Source organism: Thermobia domestica, chromosome 7 (genome assembly GCF_964235325.1).
Source record: "Thermobia domestica chromosome 7, izTheDome1.hap1.1, whole genome shotgun sequence".
Lineage (NCBI taxonomy): Eukaryota > Metazoa > Arthropoda > Insecta > Zygentoma > Lepismatidae > Thermobia > Thermobia domestica.
In genome coordinates this window covers 105,816,362-105,839,063 of record NC_137460.1, presented here as the reverse complement: position 1 = coordinate 105,839,063, position 22,702 = coordinate 105,816,362, and the positions used below count along the sequence as shown (strand labels likewise).

At 36.6% G+C, this 22,702-nt stretch overlaps 1 protein-coding gene across 1 annotated transcript in view; it reads right to left on the bottom strand.

The window, feature by feature from the left end:
- LOC145688912 (peripherin-2-like) overlaps window positions 1-22,056 on the bottom strand; it is a 97,126-nt gene extending 75,070 nt beyond the window's left edge. Inside the window, exons 1-3 of the mRNA XM_081763080.1 lie at window positions 21,568-22,056; window positions 12,099-12,392; window positions 7,548-7,794 (exon numbers count right to left, since the gene is read on the bottom strand). Coding sequence (XP_081619206.1) covers window positions 7,548-7,794; window positions 12,099-12,392; window positions 21,568-21,839 — 813 coding nt within the window. The 5' untranslated portion in view covers window positions 21,840-22,056. The remainder of the gene's footprint in view (window positions 1-7,547; window positions 7,795-12,098; window positions 12,393-21,567) is intronic.
- Between the last annotated feature and the right edge of the window lie 646 nt (window positions 22,057-22,702).

The window sequence follows — 22,702 nt, the reverse complement described above, 5'->3', positions numbered from 1 at the left end:
GATTGCATTTCTATTTACATAATGACTAAAAACCATTGGAGAGCTTCTGTTTAGTTACGGAAGGGGAGGGGGAGGACATGGAGAGACTGATTCATCGCCAACAACTTTCTGAAAAAAATCCCCTTATGATATGTAATATTATAGAAAATTATACACGAAAATACTCAAAAACAGAGTTTTTATATTAACAATTTTCTGCGGGAAAACTCCCGGTACCCCACTTGAATAAAGGGTATTTTAAAGCCCCGAAAGATCCGCCTCTCTCTGCAGACAACCCCTAAATCCGCCCATGCTCAAAACACGATATTTATGTGAATTAAGACAAGAACACACACACACATATCTACGAAAGAAAAAATTCAATAAGGCACATTAAAATATAAACTAGGTTAACTTCTTTGAAGACATCTCAGTTTAAAAACAAAAGGTAGGAAAAAGATAACAAAAATGTCTGCGTTGTCAACTTAGAAATTATTTCTACATAAGGAATAAAATCTTTTTACGTGTAAAGCTATTCGTCGTGTGTATAAGAATGAATTTATGAAAGGTATTTAGCATCTACTCTTCCTTGACGGTATGTCTTGATCACTAAAAAACCAGAGGCGGTATGTCTTCATCACTGAAAAACCAGAGAAGGTATGCCTTCATCACTGAAAAACCAGTGGCGGTATGGCATACCACCGCATACCGTCTCACTTCGACCACTGATATAACTACACAGTACGTAGTTATAACCATTAGAACTCCGGCCTTTTTTGTTATCCGGCCTGCCTCTCCGCTACATTAGGCCTGAAACTCGGGAGTCTACTGTATATGAAATATTCAGCAAAGAGTTATACTGTATTCAATTATGGAATATTTAATCCTAATAAGAACAAATGGGGAGTATCTTAGTAAAACCGTCACGCTAATTTCTAAAGATACACAGCTACGGTATAGATGTCGCTATCATACGCTTTCGGATGAGCAGTCAATTTGCCGTTTTCAAACTATTGTAACGGTTTAATTTTCAACTTTAAAAAACTGAACTGTTTCAATTTAATTATGTATTTCCAAACAGGACAAGAGCCAATTTCAAGGTGTTTTTAGATTTGAATTTAATATTTGTGTAACCGCATGTTTAGCCACATAATAACCTGATTGCATGTATTTGATATGGATGCGGTTTAATTACTACCCAACCACTCTAATTTTATTCATGGATGCAGGACAAAATTAATATTTTGATATGTCGTTCTTTGATGATATAGATGGAGCGCGAACAGAGAGCGAAGCAATTAATTTACTTAGTGTTAAATACGTATACCATTTACTAAAATTAATTAGTAGTGTTTTCGGAATGATTTTCGTTTCAAATATGCCATTGTCTAAATCTATGATGGAATTGGCTCTAAGAATGTATTTTTCTTTTTGCCGTCTACCCGTTTAAAAAGTTTCACCCCTTCTTCTGGGAAAGGTTTCAATAGTATTGCGGAATCTATAAAATTCTGGTCGGTTTTAGGGATTTTTCTTTATTCATTCATTATTTTTAAAGTAACTAATTCATTTATACAATAGAAATAAACTGGAAACAAGTAATATACACAAATCTAACAAAACGGTGATATGTGCGTGGAGGAGAAATATGAAACATTGCAGTGTTCGTAGTTTGAGGGAAATTTCATAGGTAAATTTAACAAAAGAGAAAAGGGAATTTTTTCGATAAATCATGAAAATCCAGGAGAATTCTCACGCTGCTGCTTGATCAATATAAATGCTTAAATTTTTCTTTGTTCTTCAGAAATGAACCAATTTAGTTTGTGTGAGTGTGTCTTTTAAGTGAAATGAGATCTTTTAAGTTTTACGTCCCACGTTTTTGCCGGTTAGGCTAAAAGAAACGGCGATGATGAGAAATGAATGAAATGGTGGAATGGAGAAAGTGGGAGAACCCTGAGAAAACCCACCGGTACGGTGTTTGTCCACCACAAAGTTCACACGGCGCGAGCCGGGATCGAACCAGGGACCCCAAGCACCTGAGGTGAGCGCTCTACCACTGAACCACCGCGCCCCCTGTGTGTATGTCTGTTCCAAAGAATTAGTCCCAGAAGCGACAGTCCTATTAGCGACAGGAACTGTTATCTGTCCTATGAGCGACCGATTCATTTATATTGAGATAATGTAAGATGATATGATTCCTTCTCCTAAAATTTGTTTCCCTCTGGCGTTATTAGCACCGGAACAACCTTGGTATGAAATATGTACGTGCCAGTGATACTGTTCGTCAAATATATATTTCCTCTACTGTGAGTGCAAATAAAATTTATTTTAATTTTGAGTTAGATTTGACATAGAACATATCAAATAACTTAACGAAACAACAGGGATATTTCCATGAAAAGCATATTCGTATGTAATTATTAAAAATCCAGTTGTAATATTTCCTTTCTTCAAAAGCTCTGTTTTCTGTACTTAATTTAATTCAAATCTAATTACTCACTAAGCACAGTAATATATTTTATTTTGAAAAACTTAAACGTGTAACAGTTTCACCAACTATCTACTTTTTAGACTTCCTAAGACTCTGTGAATAAAATGAAACAAAAATGTCAATGATAGAAGACAGCTTTTGAGATCCCTTACATTTAATTGGCTATTCTCAACCAATCCCACCAATTACAATGCAGTTCACTCTAAACAATCCAAAAGGTAAATAAGCTCTTTAAACTATCTTCCCCTTATTGTAAGCTACTAAAACGTAAACTAATTGCTTAAGTTGCCTTCTTTCCTTGTTTTGACTTATACATAAAAGCTTGTCGTGTAGCAACCTGAAATAATTCCTTATAACTAGACGAACTGTTAAGTCCAGCGAGAGATTTGTAACTTGTGTAATAATTTCTTCGAATATACCGTGTTTTTAGAAAAATGAAATGAAATCTTTGAGTTTTACGTCCCACGGTTATGCCGGTTAGGCTAAAGGAGACGGTGATGATGAGTGATGAATGAAATGGTGGAATGAAGAAAGTGGGAGGAAACGGGAGAACCCCGAGAAAACCCACGCACACGGTGTTTGTCCACCACAAAGTTCACTTGGCGGGGGCTGGGATCGAACCCGGGACCTCAAGCACCAGAGGTGAACGCTCTACCACTGAGCCACCGCGGCCCCCCGTGTTTTTAGATTTTTTGGATATAATCAAATGGTGAACACCTTTTTTCCATGGGCGCCCGATGGGAAGGCAGGGATCGTCCCCTCTGGCTCACAAAAATGTATATTTAATATAGCAAACCACATATATTAAATACCAGATATACCAGACGTGATACAGCAACCATGGAGATGCATCTCCCTAGAAAATTTTCTTCGGACGCCCCTACCTCTTTCTGATTTCTTTCTTATGCCATAAACATATTCAATCTAAACTTATGTTCCGTATCATTTTAACATGAAAATTTTAATTGTATTAGAATCATAGACAAAGGTGGAGCTACTCTAAGTATTTAATTAGTTTTCCCCTTGATAGAGTCAATGTATTCATAGAAATTAATTCAAAAATATAATATTAGGAAAAACGTATAAAAGATTGTTAATGTAATGAGAGCATTCTCACGTATTAAATTCAGGTGGAGTGAAATTTTTCATAATACATTTTGTTAGGTCCTAAATCACCTTAGCATGAAACAATTTAAAGAAGAGAGAACCTTATCTTCTTCCATTATCTTAGTATGAACGAATCGGTGACTCATAGGGCAGTTAACAGATCGAATCGGTCACTTATAGGACAGTTAACAGTTCCTGTCGCTAATAGGACTGTCGCAAGTGGGAAGACACCGTTCCAAATACAATAGAACCCCTCTCGTCTGCCCTTGGCTGTTCCTCCACTCCGGTTCATCCGACCGTGCTCGAGTTGAACTTGTCCCGATTCGCCTGTGACACACGAGACCCATTGTCGTTTACTGCCGTCGCGGCATACCACTTTCTCCGTTTTAGTGCTCCGTCATCAATGGTATCTTTTCTTTTGTTGTGTGTGTTTTCTGTACTGTACTGTGCAGTTTTTAGTGCCAACTGTTTTAATAGTATTGTGGAGTCTATAAAATTGTGGTCGGTTTTAGGGATTTTTCTTTATTCATTCTTCATTCATTTCTATATTTTTAAAGTAACTAATCAGTTGGTTTAGTGCTGAAAATCAATATTTTTCTGTATTTTCTGATAATCCAATCTTTTTGGCGTCCCGATCAGGGGTAAAAGTGAGGGGGAACGAGGGGAGACGCCGTCCCTCTGTTTCCAGAAAATATCCGTGGCGTCCCCTACTTTCTAATAAAATTGTAATGGGTAAAGATAGGCAGGGGGACGGCGTAAACTCATGCGTTCCCCTACCTTTTCAGATTCACTTTTACCCCTGGTTCCTACCATACCCCCGGTCCCAGAGGTGACGGATTAATGGGCCTCTACTGTATCATAATTTGCACCCATTGTTAGCTGTGTGTATTTGTGTAGTAAAAAAGTGACGGAAAAGTAAAAGAAAAAAGGAAAACCAAATGAAGAACAAATGAATGAAATGTGGTCGTCACTTTCTTTAATACAGCTGAATTAATCTTATCACATAACATCTGTTAGGAATTGGGCACTTAACAAACTAGGGAAAATTTGATAGGAAAAGGGAAATTTTTGTGTCAGTCGAGGGAAATTTTCTTAGGGAAACTTAAGAACACTGAAATGTATGAAGGCTAAATGAGTGAAAATAACAATAATAAAAACAATAACAAGAGAAAACAATAATTTATGGAAAAGGTCATATAATGGAATGAGCATGAATTATACTGGGCGCCATAACATGACGGTGAGAAACAACTTAGATTTTTTTCACTCCGTTGTACGTGGTAACAAATCGTATCAGGTTCTCTTCGATTTCTGCATCGTCAGGGGTGCAGATGACAAATTAGTGTAAGTTATTTTATTTTATTTTATTTTAAATTCGTTGTTAATGTTGAAACGAGTACCTTAGGTGCAATCCTTATACATTTTCTGCGACACAACATGAACATCCAATGTTGCAAATTGTAGTAGAGATCGTTACTTAGTTGTATACTTTCGGCGAAGTAGTTTAATACCGAACATGTAATAATGAGGAAACTCTAGGCACAAATTACATACCGGTATTGTTTAAATAAACTACTATTTCATTTATTTTCTCCTTCACTATAAATAAATAAATTAGGAATGGGAATTCTGGAATTTTTATTTTCCGGAATCCGAAAAGGAAAATCGGCAAATTCCGGAATTCGGAAAATTTCGGATTTCGGAAAAATTCCGATATCAGAGAAATTCCAAAATTCGGAAAAATTCCAAAATTTTTCCGATATCCAGAAAGTGGAATTTTCGATTCCGAAAAATAAATAAACTAATTTCTCTTCCGATGTTGTATTACGTATTGTGGAAGTGCATAAATTCCTCCAAACAAAATACGAACACTGTGTTTGTTAGTAAAACAGATCCCCTTAGCAGTATCGGAATGAGAGTAGAACAAGAAATATTTCACTTCCTAGACAAGAATCGACCCCTGCCCGTCCAGTAGATAAATAGATGTCTTATCGACTATGCCACCGAACCTCTCAAGTTTTGCAGTCTTAAAATTCAAATAGTACTGAAAATTAAAAAAAAAAGTACTCTAAATATCTAAACTGATATAGCAAATGCAATAGATCAGATTTCTTAAAATCAACAAACCTTGAAATAAAATCAAATTACATTTTGCAATGCTGCATGATAAACTAGTAGAGACTTGCTCCAACGTGAAATAAGTACTTGAATACTATTACGAAGAAAGAATTCGCCAGCCATTTAGCTAATGAGAAGTCTTTTATGCTTGATTTGTGTCTAGGTAGGCGCATAGTTAAACACATAAAGTATTTACGACGAAAATACGCATTACTATGTTCAATCTGTAATTGACAACATTGGTCAATATGGTGAATGCAGTATGGGAAAGTGTTCAGTAGAAGAGCTGTGAAAAGAAGAAATCAAATTTTGATAGTAAGTAGAACAAAACACAGCGTTTTTGAATTTCAATTGGCTTTGATATAACATAATATATTGTACGAATGATTACTAGAAAAATCTATGCGTAATTAAGCAGATCAAGAGAAACGCATATCAAGTACCAAGCCTATTCTGTATATACTGGAGTTCATATGTCGCTGATAAGAACATTGTGCCAATGTTAGCAAACTTAACATATTTGTCCGTTTGAAGGTAAAAGACATATATCCATGGATGGGAAAAATGTAAATGCACAAATTACCTCAAAAACACGGCAGAGCTACCATGGCGCTCTTGACGCCCATTCCAGCCGTGCTTGACTGATCTAAACAACTATTGTTGTGTTTACTATGTTTAGTAGTTCGAACCAAATTCTGCTTCTTTAGGTGACTGAATTACATGTGTGAAATGTCTCCATTGATGCCACGAAGAATGAATAACAAGTTCTACAGAAAACAAACAAACTTAAAAATGAATATGCCATAGACATGTGAACTAAAACTAATGTGTCAATTCCTATCGTAAACAACTAGACATTATGCTTCAACAACGTCTGTGTTTTTGACGGAGATAAGTATGATTATTACACGCATAAAAAAACACGTGAATGAGATTTCTGTGCGACTATATAACAATTTTCCATTTGTTTTTCAAAAAAGTATCCCTAATAGCAGAGACAACTTACAAACCGCTTGCTGTAGGCTTGAATTGCAAGTCGGCCAAACTTGCATCCAGCTTGATTGGAAAACGTGCAAGCATGCCGCAAGCTGGATTTCAGTAACGAAGTTACATGGGAGCAACCTTGCATTCTGTGTTCCATTGAAGCTTGATGCAAGCGTTTTACAAGTCAAGTCAAGTCAATAGCCAATGAACAGCCAGTGATGCTATGACGCTTTGCGAAGGGTCTAAAGAATCGCTTGCAAGTACAATAAAAGGCAGATTGTATGAAAGCATGCGTTTCAAGTGCAAGCGTGGATAGTCAAAAGCCAAGCATGCGCCAACTGACCGCAAGCTTTCTTGCTACTAGGGATAAGATTATATTATGAGTTTCTATATAAAAGTCATATTAACATTACGTTTTGTTATTATTAACATTAATGTGTATAGGTAATATTGTTGACTTTCCATGTACTTGCCCTCTGCCGTCTACACATTTTTTAAAAAAATTTACATATATTACATGTTTATAATTAAATATTGCAATTATATATCAGTTGATTTCTTAATATTCTCAGTCGTTCATATGAATATATTTCTCGTGTATGTGCATAATGTTCCAATCTTAGGATGAAAAGCTCACTTTGAATACTTTACTTAAAAAGTAATTATTTACTCTACATTATAGGTACTTCGAAACTGTGCACAAATTATGATAGAGGAAGAATCAAAGTATAAGTAATTTTCATGTACCATAGATTACTCTTATTATCTTGTAGTTACGTTAGTTAATTCCTTATCGTGTGCATATTGCCCTAAATTACTATATACTAGGTAATACTTCATCCATACAGTAAGTTTGCTGACCTGTGCTAACCTGGATGACGAAGACGAGACCACATACAACAGACGCTGCTTGAAGGAAGTTAAGGATGTACATTTTAAATTTCGCCCAGCAACCTTTGGAGTAAATGGATTTTTCCACCAACTTTCGGTTTTCTACAAACACTTCTGCATCGTCAAACTGCTGAAGAGGATCGTGAAAACATTGGTGAGGAAAGTCCACCCGACAGCAACTCCAGGGAACAACTCGCTCCGGCACCCGACCATCAGGCAACGTATACCTGTAGAAAGATTGCAAATGAAATATATAAATATAGTGTAAAAATCAAATAGTATACTATCTGTAGTTAATTTTTTTTGTATGATTTTGTATGGAATCCCTTGAACTTTGTGTCAGCAAGTTAAGGACGTTCCTGTGTGCACATCAATGCAATAGTAGATATCGTTCCAAACTCGTCAAAGCAGTAACGGCTTTGGCAGAGTTTCAACAGGGAAGGGGAGGAGGAGGAGAGATTCAGGTCCCAATCTCATACCATTTCAGTATATGTGTATACATATTTTAATATAGGAATATTTATTTTTCAGGACCACAGTGGCTCAGTGTTAGAGCGTTCACCACTGGTGCATACGGTTCTTGGTTCGATCCCAGTTCGCGCTAAGTGAGCTTTATGGTGGACAAACACCGTGTGCGTGGGTTTTCTCGGGATTTTCCCGTTTCCTCCCACTTTCTTCATTAAACCATTTCCTTAATTTCACATCATCACCATCTCTTTTAGCCTAGCCGGCATAACCGTGGGACGTAAAATTTAAAAAATTAGCAACTCTCTATAATCAAAAATGTTTATAAGCCATGTTAAACCTCTATAGTCTTTCCTGTTCTTATGCTAACTGTATCTTTCCCTGCTTTCTCTTATCATCGATACACTCTGACGCAATGGCATGCATAAGCGGGTCCTTGCTTTAACCCTCCGCTTTAGCAAGATATGGAAAAAATAAATAAATAAATAAAATGAAGTGACAAACCAAATTTTGCAAAATTTACAGATAAAATTCAATATTCTGCTTTTTTTTTTTAAAAAAAAAAAACGTTTATAAGGAACAAATTTCTACAGGCGGGAGAAATAAATAGTAAATGATATAACTATTTTATATTCACAAGTGTAGGATTAACTGTAAAATCATTGTAAGTGCTTTATGACGGTTTAAATAAGTGAGTGTATATGAAAGACGACTGTATTAGATACTATTTTTCGTCAGCGGAATATTTCTGCACAGTGTATAAAATTGTATTTTGTATTTTGTTCTTATATTTGTAGCGCTATTAGTGGAAAACCGTTATAAGTGATATAGGAACTGTATCATTGCGAAGGGCGCCGTTTCTCTGTAAATTTGGGGGGGGGGGGCATTCAGATGCAGAAGGTATATATATGAGGATTTTAAGACAAATTGCATTCAAATTATGCCAAATATTGTATATTCATAAACACAATAGGGGCCCACATGAGGTTTGGGGGGGGGGCGGGTCTCAGGATCGTAGCCCTAGATCATTGCGTAAACCCACGTATTTCTGAGTTTTTGTTTATCCGCATGCCCACCATTACTGAAGCTCCTGCTCTCTTCGGATGCTCCCCGCCTCGCCCTGCCCGACGTTTTTGATGGCCACCTGGCACTTGTTGAATTTTTTGTACTGTAGTTTTTATGATATATATGCGGACTCCGTATTTCAAAACAATTGTAATTTTTCAACCACCACTTCTGGTGCTCCGTCTAACTCCATCTATGTTAAATGGGATATTGCCATGTCGCTCAGCGCAAGTCTTTTGGAAGACAAAAAGGAAATTAGTGAAAGAGTTCTAATTTTTAAGCAATTATTTCAAGAAATCTGCCTAAACTTGACCTGCATGTTGTAACCAGCTACCTAAACTGAAACAATCGTATATTTACACTATTTCATTTCAGTTACTTGGACTTTTGTAACTAGGTTTGGTAAATTAATTTTCTTGCTGCATCCTCCATAGCCCGCGTAACCAATTGTATCTAACATCAAGGCACGCGCGCGGAGTCTCACTCCGCAATATTTAATTATCTCATTTTAATGTGTATTTTGTTTTGAAGCGATATTAAATTGTTTAATAATTTCTTTGCAAGGTTTTTGACAATTGCCCACATATATTTTACAACACAAACTCTTTTAACAGTTCTAAGAAAGCTAAAATTTCTCTATCAGTGGAGTCTCCGAGGAGTGTGACTCTGCGGCGCGTGCTACGGCGGGTTAATTTATTGTCTATGCATACGAGTTCACGACTTCTTAAGAGGCCTCATCCCGGCGAAATTAAAATACCGCTAATTTTACAATAATTATGTGATATCTTCAAAATGTGGAACAAGAGCGCCCTAGATAATATTATTTTGCGTGAGGTACCATTATCACAAGTCACCTAGTAGCTTTCCATTTTCAACAGTTTAGAAACGCGAAAATAAATGCCGATTTTCAAAATGGCTGGAAATCGAAAGCAGATAAGTTAGTCGTGATAACGGTATCTCATGTAAAATGATTTTGTCTAGAGCGCTCTTGTTCCACATTTCGATTATTATTATTATTATTTTTTTTATCTATTTGAAGATATCACATAGTTACTGTAAAATTAGCGATATTTTAATTTCGCCGGGACGAGACCTCTAAACCACATGCCAGTGAACGGTTAAATTGAAAATTTTCATACAGCTTACGCCAGATCGAAAGTTAGTTTCTTCGTTGAAAGAGGTGCTACTGTGTACTGGTCACTCCAGAATTCGTTTTCCACTGAGTTTACTGTCTATATATATTCTTTGTCTACGAAAATATCTATCTGAAAGAAGAATCAAATGAACTAATATTAACAAGCGAGTAACGAATATTACATTTTAAGAATATTTAATTGAGTATAACACTCATAAATGTGTCATAAAACTTACAAACTCCAACATCCATAGAAGAAAATCTATACTGAAAACTGCATTTATGGCATTCGAAGGCAGCACTCCGAGTTTCCTTTAGGGCCTTCGCAGATTACGCGACTTCGTGTGTCGAAGACGTGCGACAATTTTTTTTTTTTTTTTTTTTGTCGCAGGCTTGTCGCGGGGTAATGAATTCCCAGTTGTTAGAATGGAAGTGGCGCGGGACCTTGGCATACTACGCGGCAAGCTTGACACTGTCGCAGGCTTGTCGCAGGACCTGTCGCCTGCGACAAGCTAAGACCTTCGCATACTACGCGACTTCGTGTGCCGAAGTCGCGCGACAATTTATCTTTTCAGCAACCAGATACTCATTCTGAAAGTTGAGCTCAATAGAAGCTTTCGATACAAACGCTTTTATTGCAGAAATTCAGGTACAACCTAGTATACGGAACTTCAGCAGTGATTCCTATAACAACAGAATTGAGGATTCATGGATATGACATCAAAAGAGAAGAATCATATTGGTAGTACACTGGATGTTGCCATTTTGTTCTCTCTTACACTTTCCAAAATTCGGTACCAAGCAAATGAACTGTTTGGTGGAAATTGCAACATAAAACTATGTTGTTTATCGCTTTACTTTATTATTTCAAATTAGACTCTTAAAAAAAAAAAAAAAAAAAAAAAAAAAAAAAAGCACAAATGACCAGATTTTCACAAATATATTTTACACATCACAAACTGCGATCCCCGAGGCCAATGTGTAATTTTATAATATTTCGTTATTTTTTATATGTTCTGTATATTTAATATGTATACTGTACGAAAAAATATATAAAAAAGGTTTTATAAGCAATTAGGCATAACGCTGATGCCTCTTGGTACCCCATAATGAAATTTATAAGGAGAGGCCGCGAGGCATGAAGGTACCTTATGGAGTCAGAGGCGGATTTAGTAATATACCGCCTTATGCAGAGTCGTTTTGAAATGTGATTAGTGTCATACTAAGTTCCTGGCTACTGCAGGAAACATATGTTAGTAGAACTCTTTAGTATGGCACTAATCATGCTTCAAAACGACTCTGCATAATGCCCATACTGACTAGGCCCCGGATTTAGTTCGCGGGTCAAGGGGGACCGCCAACTCCAGGCTACATACGTACTCCTTATTGATGTGCTTGCACTTTATCGTTAAAGAATATAACAGGTTGTTTAGTATTACGGCAATTGCATACAAGCTATATAAAGTGCATTGTCCCCTTGTTCTGACTAAAAGGTGTTACATTTCCGCGACACGTGTGTCGAATATCAGCGACGCGACGACACAACCTGTTGCGCGCCTTCGACACATAAAGTCGCGTAGTCTGCATACGGCCTTACGTTGTTAAAAAATGAGAGCGGCGTGTGTTTCGTTTGGTTTATCTTGTTAAAACAGGGAACGAAATGTATCTATTACCTGCCTGCACTCTAATACACCTGTTTAGCCACGTCTTTTTACCATAAGGCAACGTCGCGTTAAAGCATTGCTTCACCCGTTTAGATCACAAGCCATCTAATATATCCCATAGACACAACATTTGATAGAGAAGTTTGAATGTGTCTAACAAGCCTTAAAGAAGATATAAATATAAAAACAAAAAAATATTTACTTTTTCAAAATAGCGTTATTTCTTTTTAAGTGTCTCATATCAATCCACCCGGACATATACCAATCGTCAGGACTTTGGATGCCACAACACTGAAAATTGACCTGCATGTTGTCCAGTGCCACTTTCCACGAGACTTCATTTAGATATCGAGTTATACCGTGCAACATTGAAATTCTCACTGTGTCTTCCAAAAACTTGGCATATCTGGTGCATATAAAGGCAAGGCTAAGAGACAAAATACCCATCACAAATCCTATCACCAACCAGGGCGTTACAGCTTTTCTTATGTTGATTCTGGAAATAGAAAAAAAGATATATTTTATAAAAAGATTATGGACACACACATATAACAAAGACAGGAAGATAAAAAAAAAATGAAGTTATAGCATTTACATATTAGTATTAAAGATACGACGTAGAACCAGTAGTAACGTAAATAAGGGGACAAACAGGGCTTGTGTCCTGGGCATCGAATTGGGGGGCGCAAAACTGGGCAAATATTTATTTTCACTATAAGGCAAGGAAATGAGTTTTAGTAAACTTAGGATCATACCTCAGAAACTAAACAGGACAACAACGACTCACCAACTCTAGGATCATATCCATAGAGTGTAAGTTAGCTTCAAAGCTATCTTCTGAGAATAGATTTTTAGCTCCAGCTTTTTGTATTTTCATTTAACTTACATCGATTTAAGAGATTTCTAAAATGTCCGAGTATAATACTCGAGACAACAGCTTGGCTGTTTCTCATAATTAAATATTCTGTTCTAAAGCAACAGACTTGATTCATTCTACACATATGCGATATAATTCCCAAAACATTGTGATTTGCAGTTATTAAGTACGACTATAAGAGTATATCGAGTATACTACTCTCAGATTATTTGGCAATCAAATACTAATTAGTTTGGCGTTTTATCTTGTATTAACAATTAAATTATGTACTACAATTTTGAAATCAAGGTTCACCATTTGAAGAAAAATATGGAATAGGAAAATTACTGTGTGATGCCAATAACAGGTGTAGTCGGGGAGCGTTTTGGTTTAGTTGGTCAGCGGGGAGAGGCGCTAAGGCGAATTCTTGTCCCGAGCGTCAGCTAGCCTAGTTGCGTCACTGCGTAGAACGCATTCATGCAGTCTTTATTATTTGATATGGGATTTTCAAGATCTGAGTAACCTTTTGGAATGAACTAACGTCTTAAGTCGAGGTACCTCTGTATCTTACGAATTTATTATTCTAAAATTTAGAGACAGGAATTATAAATGGGATCTCTTTCATCTTCTCGTTCTAATTATATGTGACCTATTGATTCTTCAAGGAAATGTGGGGTAGATTTAATTTTCCTTCACACGAGACTTCTCTACGTTTAATTACTGGTCTTCATATCGTCAAACAGACAAGTAAAAAGAATTTAATTCTACAATACATATGTATCTATGAATATTTTGGAAATTACAACTCTGAAGTGGAAAAGTCAACACGATAATTGCTTTTCTTTCCTAGATAAACAATTCCTACGCATGTTTATTTATATATTTAACCAACATTTGCATACATATTTCAGCTAATTGAATCACATAGCGAAATTGGTATGTTTTGTTTGTTTGATTGATCAGTACAATTTAATTTAGCGATCACGTATACTACAAATCAAATATTAAATCCTCATCAATAGCATAACAGTGGGTAAACATAGTAGCTACGTTCATTATGTTACAGGTGTATTGGCGTTTAATATGAATTTTAGATGTATGTATCTAATATTCATAGGGGTATTTTAAACATACGAGTATTGAACGATACTTTTCAAGTATGGATGGAATATTATCTCTATGATTAGAAACTCAAGAGATTTTACTCTCGAAGCCTTTTGTCATTCAATCAAAGTTTAATCTAGTATTTGTAGTAATTACATCAGAAAATGTCTGCAGTGGGCATTATAGTAACGCTTACCGTATTTACTCGCGTAATTTTCGCACTTTTTTAGACGAAAAAAATTGTTTTAAAACAAGGGTGCGTAAATTATGCGGGGGAAAAATTAGCCACATCAGTGAACATCATCTAATTTTTTCCCCAGTCAAAATAACACGAAAATACCGGTACACATTTTCTTTGTAGCAAGAATTGACAACAAACAACTACAGTAATTCTAAATTTGTAGAAAAATAACATTAAAAAATTGATTAAGAAGTCTTGTGGTTTTTTACCTTACAACAATGGCTTTGCTGCGTTGCCAATTGTTCATTAGCTACCGTAATTGATTCCTGGAAAAATGCTGTTTCACAAAAAGTTTCCGCGTGCGCAAATTACGCGAGGAAAATAAAATATACAGAAAATGCCCTTAAAAATTGGGATGCGAAAATTATGCGAGGGCGAAGATTACGCGCATATTTACGGTATTTTGTTTTTGCTATTTCTTTTTCAGACAATACGATTGTTCGGGAAATGTAATTATTCATTTCCATGCCCACATAAAAGGTTCACAATCAATCATGATAAAACAAGTAGTAGGGTCACGTGCGTACTGCGTGAGGGAGTTTGGTTTACTTTTTAGTAACCCAAACTTCTTTCCAAGCGAGGGCCGTGCCGTGGGAGGAGGCGAGCGATGCGACAGCCCCGGACACCGAAGTAAGCGGCGCAAAATTCGGGAGAAAAAGAGAAACGTGCTCAAAATCAAGGAAAAAGCAGGGTTTATTATTATTATTATTATTATTATTATTATTATTATTATTATTATTATTATTATTATTATTATTATTATTATTATTATTATTGCGCTTTGCGGCTGGTTTGTCGACCTCACTCATATATACGGAGGTTGCGCCGTCGTACAGTTTCGCCCCGGGCGCTGATTTTCCACGACACGGTACTGTCCCAAGCTAAATTTAATTAAGCCTAGGCTCAAAAATAACTTTTTACATCAAATTAAAATAAGTATACTTTAAGTTGAATAAATAATTGATATTAGAAAACATTTTAAGCTTTGGGATTTATGAAATGTTATTTAGCTTTATTTTGGCGTTGCATTTTATGGACAGATTAGTATTTTTGCATTCTGAGCATTACCTATACTATTCTGCGTATATCTCAACAACACTTCAGGAAATCTATCGTGCAAGGATGATATTCGTAGTTAGTCTTAGAGAAATACACAGGGAACCAAATTTTGATTCTCCATATCTTTTGAATCAACTAGATGAATCGCCTCCATCAACGAACTCGATTACTAACTTTTGACTCTTTCCGCCTTATGCAGAGTCGTTTTGACGTATGATTAGCGTCATACTAAAGCCATGACTACTGCAGGAAACATATGTTAGTCGAACTCTTTAGTATCACGCGTCAAAACGACACTGCATAAGGCCCTTTAACTCCTGGCCAAAATTGATGATGATCCATCAAGTGCTCTTGAGATTTTGTGTCTTCCGGATCTCCGGATCCGTGTCTCACGTACAAAGGAAGAGTATTTTAGCTAATGGTATATATTTAATATTGGAGATAGCAACACCTGATCTTGTGTCCAACCGACAAGAAAAAGAGTTTTCCAAAAGTTTTCATTGCTCTCTGCCAGGTATCGAAAAACCTAGTTAACCAGTAGGTTTTATTGAGTAAAATTGGATTTTATGGAGCAAAATTGGGTGTTATTGGACAAAATTGGGTTTATTAAATTTTATACGTATATTTAAAGCCCTATTTCTCTCGTACGTACCGTGCATTTAAAGCTACTTAAGCGTTCGTGTTCTATTGTACAGCGGGGGACACTTCTAAATGGTACAGCCATATGGAGATTTACGGCTAAGGTGTACCATTTAGAAGTGTCCCCCGCTGTACACATTTGGAGTGAAACCATAAAGTTTTCGTGTTACACAAAGGACATACTTGTTTCGTGGGACACAATTTGTTCTTGGTACTCGCTTACGTTTCGATTTCTAAAAGGAGGAAGTAGACAATTTTGAATAGTAACAAAAAAGTGGGTAATTCCTATATAATAGTCATAAAATCCCGTATTGCACTCAGGGTAATAGGGCCAACCGTCCTGACTGAAGATTTCTTTAACTTCCCTCAAAATATGCCAGGCAAATACTAGGATAATACCTTAAGTAAGGAGCCAGATTTCAAAGAAAGCAGCTTTATTAACCCCTTTTGGCACAAACACTGTTTTACACACATATATAATCAATTATCATCCCCTATAGAACCTATATGCTTGCTTCAAAATGAATTTTTCCTCTGATGTCCAGAAAGTGTAACATTGTAACAAAATGCATTTTCCGTTCTTTGCGTTCGACTATATAGGATGATGACGTCCATTCAAATTTGGGCTTGGAACGAAGCTGTGTTTTGGAGTAACGTAGAAATATTTCTCCTTTGCTTCGCAAAGTGAAAGGAAAGAAGAGTTTATGAACACTATTTGTCAGTAATTTAGGTCTACAGTTCATGCCATATATTAAGAAATGAACATTACAGCATATACCCCTTTCTCTCCCCCAATTCTCTCCTTACATTTAGAAAATTTTATCTGGGCGGAAACGTCAGTTCTCTGTGGTAAAATAGATTTCCAGGAAGTGGATAACACATACAGGAACGGAACAGGATGTTTAATTGGAATGGAATCCTTGATACAATGTTTTATACTAGTAGCAGAAATTTTTTCAAACAACCATGAGCTCTTGGGTGCGTTTCTCCTTTTGAAAGACTGGAAAGTCTCTGGACCAAATGGAATGATCAATCCTTATATGTTTGTTGTTGAAGTTTAGCATCTATTTTCAGAGAGGAAGCCAAATGAGACGTGGATTTATAGTTTAAAGTAGAATCCAGATTACCTTAACGTGTTCACGTAATACCCTCTCATCAGGAATTGAACCCTGTACCACGTGTACCAAAGGCTCTCACACTAGCTACTAGACCAGCAATGAGAGCTTGATCCTCCTTACAGTCAACACAATACGACTTGGTCGCTGTACAGGGAATCGCATCATGATTTACCTTGCAGCAGTTCACAAAAAAACACTGCATACCGTATTACAGGGCATGTTAGTGTGCCTAATGTATTGATACTTAAAGCATCCAGGAGGATGGAATTAGGGGCGGATCCAGGTCTGACTTCTGGGGGGGGGGCGATGGGTTGTCATATTGCTACTTTTAAGGGCTCCAAACTTTGGGATGGGTTTTATTTATATATATAAAATAAGAAAGTTTCCTCTTCTGGGGGGGGGGCGATCGCCCCGATCGCCCCCCTTGGATCCGCCCCTGGATGGAATGCAAAGCCGACTTTTAAATAATAATGTTTTGACTTAGTTATCGAATTCCACAAGTATAGGCAGACTGAAAGTATAAATCAGAATGAATGATTACAGTATAATAAAGACGTCAGCAACGAGGCTTTGTCCCCACACGATAAGGGCAATAGCTAACGCACGCTGCACATTAAAAATTCAAAATAAAATTTACAGAAACCTGTGTTTTTTTTTAGAAAATGCTAAAAGAGCAATTAACAAAATATATAACAATAACTCAAAAAAGAGAAATATAGCAACACACACACACACACACACACACACACGACACACCTCAGAACATATTAATTCCAATCTCATGAATAAAAGTCAAAATATGGTCACTGAAGTTTGCACTATCCACCAAAACGTGATTAAGAATTTTAGGCAGTCCTGGACGTTTTCTGAAGTCCGGGCATTTTGGACATTCTACAAGAATGTGCCGAAAACTTATCGGAAGGATACACCCTTCACAATACGGATGATTGATTTCACGCACTAAATAGCAATTAGTGAAATAAGAATGTCCAATACCCAAGATCAGGTCATCTTGACAAATAATACGTGACCATCAATTGCACAAAAATGGAGCTAATTTTTGTTGGCCTAGTTCCAGTTCGCTTGCTAGTGAGAGCTCTTCCATTGGACGAAATGAAGATTGCTACAAAAACGCCTAGCCAATTAAAGATGCAAAACTTCCCTTTTTAAAACTTATATAAAATAGGTAATGGTTTTGAGTTGATAAAACGTTTGGTAAGGTGCACTAATTTGAACTAAGGGCATTTATTCGGAAGTTGGTCGTCTGCCTGATTTTCCGCTAAAATCATAATAACAGCTACGGAAATTTAAAAATCATCAATGTTCAGGACCTCTTTAAAATAGTGTAATAGAGTAAGACAGGGTAGGGCAGAGTAAGGTAGGGGAGGAGAGGGTTAATTCAAGGGCGTCGATCCTGGCCCCCCCAAAGCTCATGTGAGCCTCCTATTGTATTTATGAATATACAATATTTGGCATAATTTGAGTGCAATTTGTCTAAAAATCCTCACATATATATAGTAATTGCGGGCTACTTGGACCCTTAAGGGGCTACTTGGACCCATACCAAAAACTCGTTTGAAGTCCCATATGCAATGCAATAATGAGTGAGTTCAGAGTTAGATCCGTTAGATGGGATCATAATGCAGACGTACACACATTGAAACTAGTTCTGTGGTAGGCTACGATTGAGCAGCATTGGTGAAAAAGGTCGTTGACGAAAAGAGTGTATTTATTGAGCGCCAAACTTTTATGTGTGGACACTATTTGCAAGGAAGTGAAACCAATGCTAAGTAAACACATAAGTAGTTACATATAGGTTAATGAAACTGACATGGTAAACTTTCTCATATACAATAAGATGTGTGCGTAATTGCATTATACAGTATATGAAGTGCGTACATATGACCTGGAAAACATGGATATTTTGTCCCACATCTTTTGTTATCTTTATCAATGAAAAATAAAGGTTTGTTGTCACGTGTCACACAAGTAAGGACTTTTCATTGTTTCCTTAAGGATACCGGTACAAAATGGTACATCAATATAAAAGATTGCCTGCAGATCGAAAATATGCTGATTTTTCATAACAGCTTGAAGAATGTTTACCAGCAATTCAGTCGGGGAAAATGTCGAGATTAAGAAACAGAAGCTCACTTCAAAATAAGTCGTTCCACCATAGAAAGAAGATTAAAGAATAGGTCAAGGCAGAATCCGGGCCATCTGAAAGTGTTCACTGAAGAAGAAGAATTAGCCTTCGCTAGTCATCTTGATAAAGTTTGTGATTTCGGATTCCTCGTTAATTAACTAGATTTCAGATTTATTGTGAAGTCCTATTTTGCTATGCATGGGAGAACTGTCATTGCTTTCTAAGACAATCTTCCCAGTCGAGATTGAGTGAAGTTATTTTAGAAAATGCACCTCCAGTCAACGACAAGATTCGCTGCTAATATAGATAGGCCTCGTGCAGCTGCAGAAGAAAACGTAATCAGCTATTACAATCATTATATTTGATAGTATCTCTTAACATGTTCTCTTTGTGGTTTGCAGTAAATAAAAAGTGTTGTTCTTGGAACACCTACGTCCTACTTAGTCTCAGAGCAGATTTCAATGGTTTTCTGTAGGAAAATATGGAGGTGGGTTCAAGTAGCCCGAACGCGAGTCGTACTTGGATCCATTTTTTACAATAATCGCCTGTGATTTGTTTTCAATATATGTAACTAAAACTGTCCTCGATATGTGCAATAAAGCCTGTAGTTCCACTTAATATGGATTATGACAATAACTTTTGAGTTTTCGTGGATGAAAATAGGCCGAAAGAACGAATTTGTTGCAAAATTGGGTCCAAGTAGCCCGCATCTACGGTACCTTCGGCATCTGAATGCCCCCCAAATTTATAGAGAAATCGGCGCCCTTGGGTTACTTTAGTGTTAGGGAAGTTTTGATCCATTTTGTTAAAATTAATAGAACGTAATTTATCGTCTCTGTGTAAGGATACCCAATGGACCATCTCTGTACACCTGCAGCAATGTTCAAAATACAAGTGCTGGTTACTTTCCCACAATCCAACGATGCGGTAACCTTCCGCGAAGTAGTTTCCTCCGATTGCCAAGAAGTTCCAAGTTTATAACCGCTTATAAAGAAAAATAAACATAATTTCCGCTTTCCATACATTTATTAAGCACACACACGAGCAAATTGTCCATTTCTTCCGGGTAAAATTTCAAAACTTTGCTAGAAACGGATAACCAGCTTTGGAACTTAACCCGAACTAAGCACTAGTAGACATAAATATAGAGAGAAAATCCTTTTGGTGAGTTGCGGCATAAGAACTAAGGCTACTCTGAAGCCAGAAAACTGGTAGGTCAATTGATAAGGCAACACCGAAGAAAACATATCTCAATTCGGGTTCTTCTCAACAGTTCTGATTTCAGGGGATGGTCCAGGGATTTCTCCCCGGAGCTGCGAAATTCACCCGGGCAAATCTCCGATAGTATTCAATAGCGGTTACCAATATTTTCCCACTACTCTAACCCGCTAATCGGTGTATTGAAATTCCTTTCGGGATAAATCGTCTTTCTCATAACCAAGAACAACCGCAATTATCGAAATACCTAAAATTATATAACAATCTTAGGATAAAGGCAACCAGGATGCAACGTTCGTGCCTATGAAGAACACTCCTCGCAAGAGGATAAAATCCTGTGAAATAATCCCTGTTTGCCAATCCAATGGCTAAAATTTTCTGTATTATTCGGTAATACCAGACGGAATCAAAAGAATCAACCGATACAAAACTTGGGTATTATTTAGTTTCTCCTCCAAATCTCTTGGTAGTGACTCTAGCTCACTTAGTAGTGATTACGATTCGTTGTGTGTAATTGTGATGAGTATAAAGCGTGGATGTATGGCATAAAAACTGCAGTGCATTTTGTAAGAGGTGGCCACTAAAAAGCACGAATGCTATCTAACCAGGCTTAAGTTTAGAGTTACCCCTCCAGTTTCAAACCTACAAAAAAGCAGTTAAAACATTAAAAAATTGTTAGGTTAGGTTACCCGGTCAGACTTTAGTTAGACTAGAACAGTGACTGGAAACAGTTCTCATAGAAGTTTCAATTATTACTTAAGTTCAGTAGTCCGTGGTTCCCATAAAAATTTAATAAATTATCTTCATTATTCTTATATAATTCTGTAGAACTCAACGCGGAAATATCACAATCAACGATTCAACGCACCGATTCGGCATCCAATACAACTAACATGCTGCTGAATCATCAAAACCTTCTGCGTCAAATAGTATCCACTTCTGTATATATTTTATCTTATTAAACATAACTTTACTGCCACATTTACGCACCTAAACATCACATAAAAACTCCAAATCATTATTTCTTACCTCATTTCTCCTGTAAATTTTACTAATTTTTATAAAAAGTGGAGGGACAACTCTAAACTTAACTCTCTAACCGAGTCAGGGCAGAAGCACAGCGAGGGGGTCCGTAGTGAACAGGCGCGTCAGTAATGGTGGGTATACGCATAAGCGAGGACGTTTACAACAGCTTACTATAAGTCACAGTATCGTCTCCGGATTCGATGATGAATTTGGGGAGATACTAAATGCCATCGCAAAACATTAACTATGACTCTAAAAACCTACCTCGTTTCAGGTAGCCTATAATCGAAGAGAATCTTCAACCCACATGAAGTAGTAACAAGCAATCCTATACCAACCGTGGACAGAGCTAGAACAATGGGGTTGATATACTTTTTATCTGTTTTATGCATGCTTCGTTTAATATTCTGGTAGATTTGAAAAGCAATTGCCACTAAACTAACAGCAAGAAGAACTTCCACTATTGTCACCACTAACAGCACCTTATAAAGCTTAACTCTTCCGTTGTGTGATATTTTAACAGTCGAAATGGCCATTGCGTAACATACATTTTTGTTTCCATATGCATTTGACTAAATTATATACAAATTATTAAATTACATAAAAATATCACTTCTACTTGAGAAATAGGTGATTATTTTTGTCCTATTACAACGACAAAGAAAAGTAATAGTGTACAATGATTTTCTCCCGTTTTGTAACGCGAAGGATAAAACAATCAAGGATATAAAAAACAAATAAGAAAAATTGTAATTGACTACAAAACGTTCAATTCATCTTCTTCTGCTTTCATAAACTTCACTAAGGATTTATAACTTCTGGTGCAAACCTAGGTTCCAATTACCTATATCACTAACGTAAGTAATACAATTAATACAGGGTGGCCCAAAAGTAGGTATACAGACCAGTATCGATCAAGTATGTCATTTTAATTTATTAAGATAATGAATTTATTGCTTTGGTTTGTTCCGAGCTTAAGGTATAATAAATTGAAATAATGAAAATAAATTGAAATAAAGTGAAAGATTTGCTTTGTTTTGGAGTGTAGCCCTTTTAATAGCGAAGCTATATGAGATATGGAGCTACAGCTTAATTTGGGATCCGAACCACGTGAGCTTCTATCGGATCTACCAAGCCAAAGGTGCATACGCTAACCGCTTAGCCACTAGGAACTCAGTAAGAGGGAAGATCAGCATATATTTTTATTACTTATTCGTATATTCCTCTTTTGAAATGAGAATAGATATTTCTTTGTAAATTTTACAAAAGTAAGCCCATAAAATAAATGAGAATGTGGAAGAAAATTGGAGAACTCCGGGAAAATCCAGCAATACAGTGTCACATGATTAAACTAGAAGTGAACGCTCTATTCTTAGGCCTTCGTACTCCAGAATCAAGT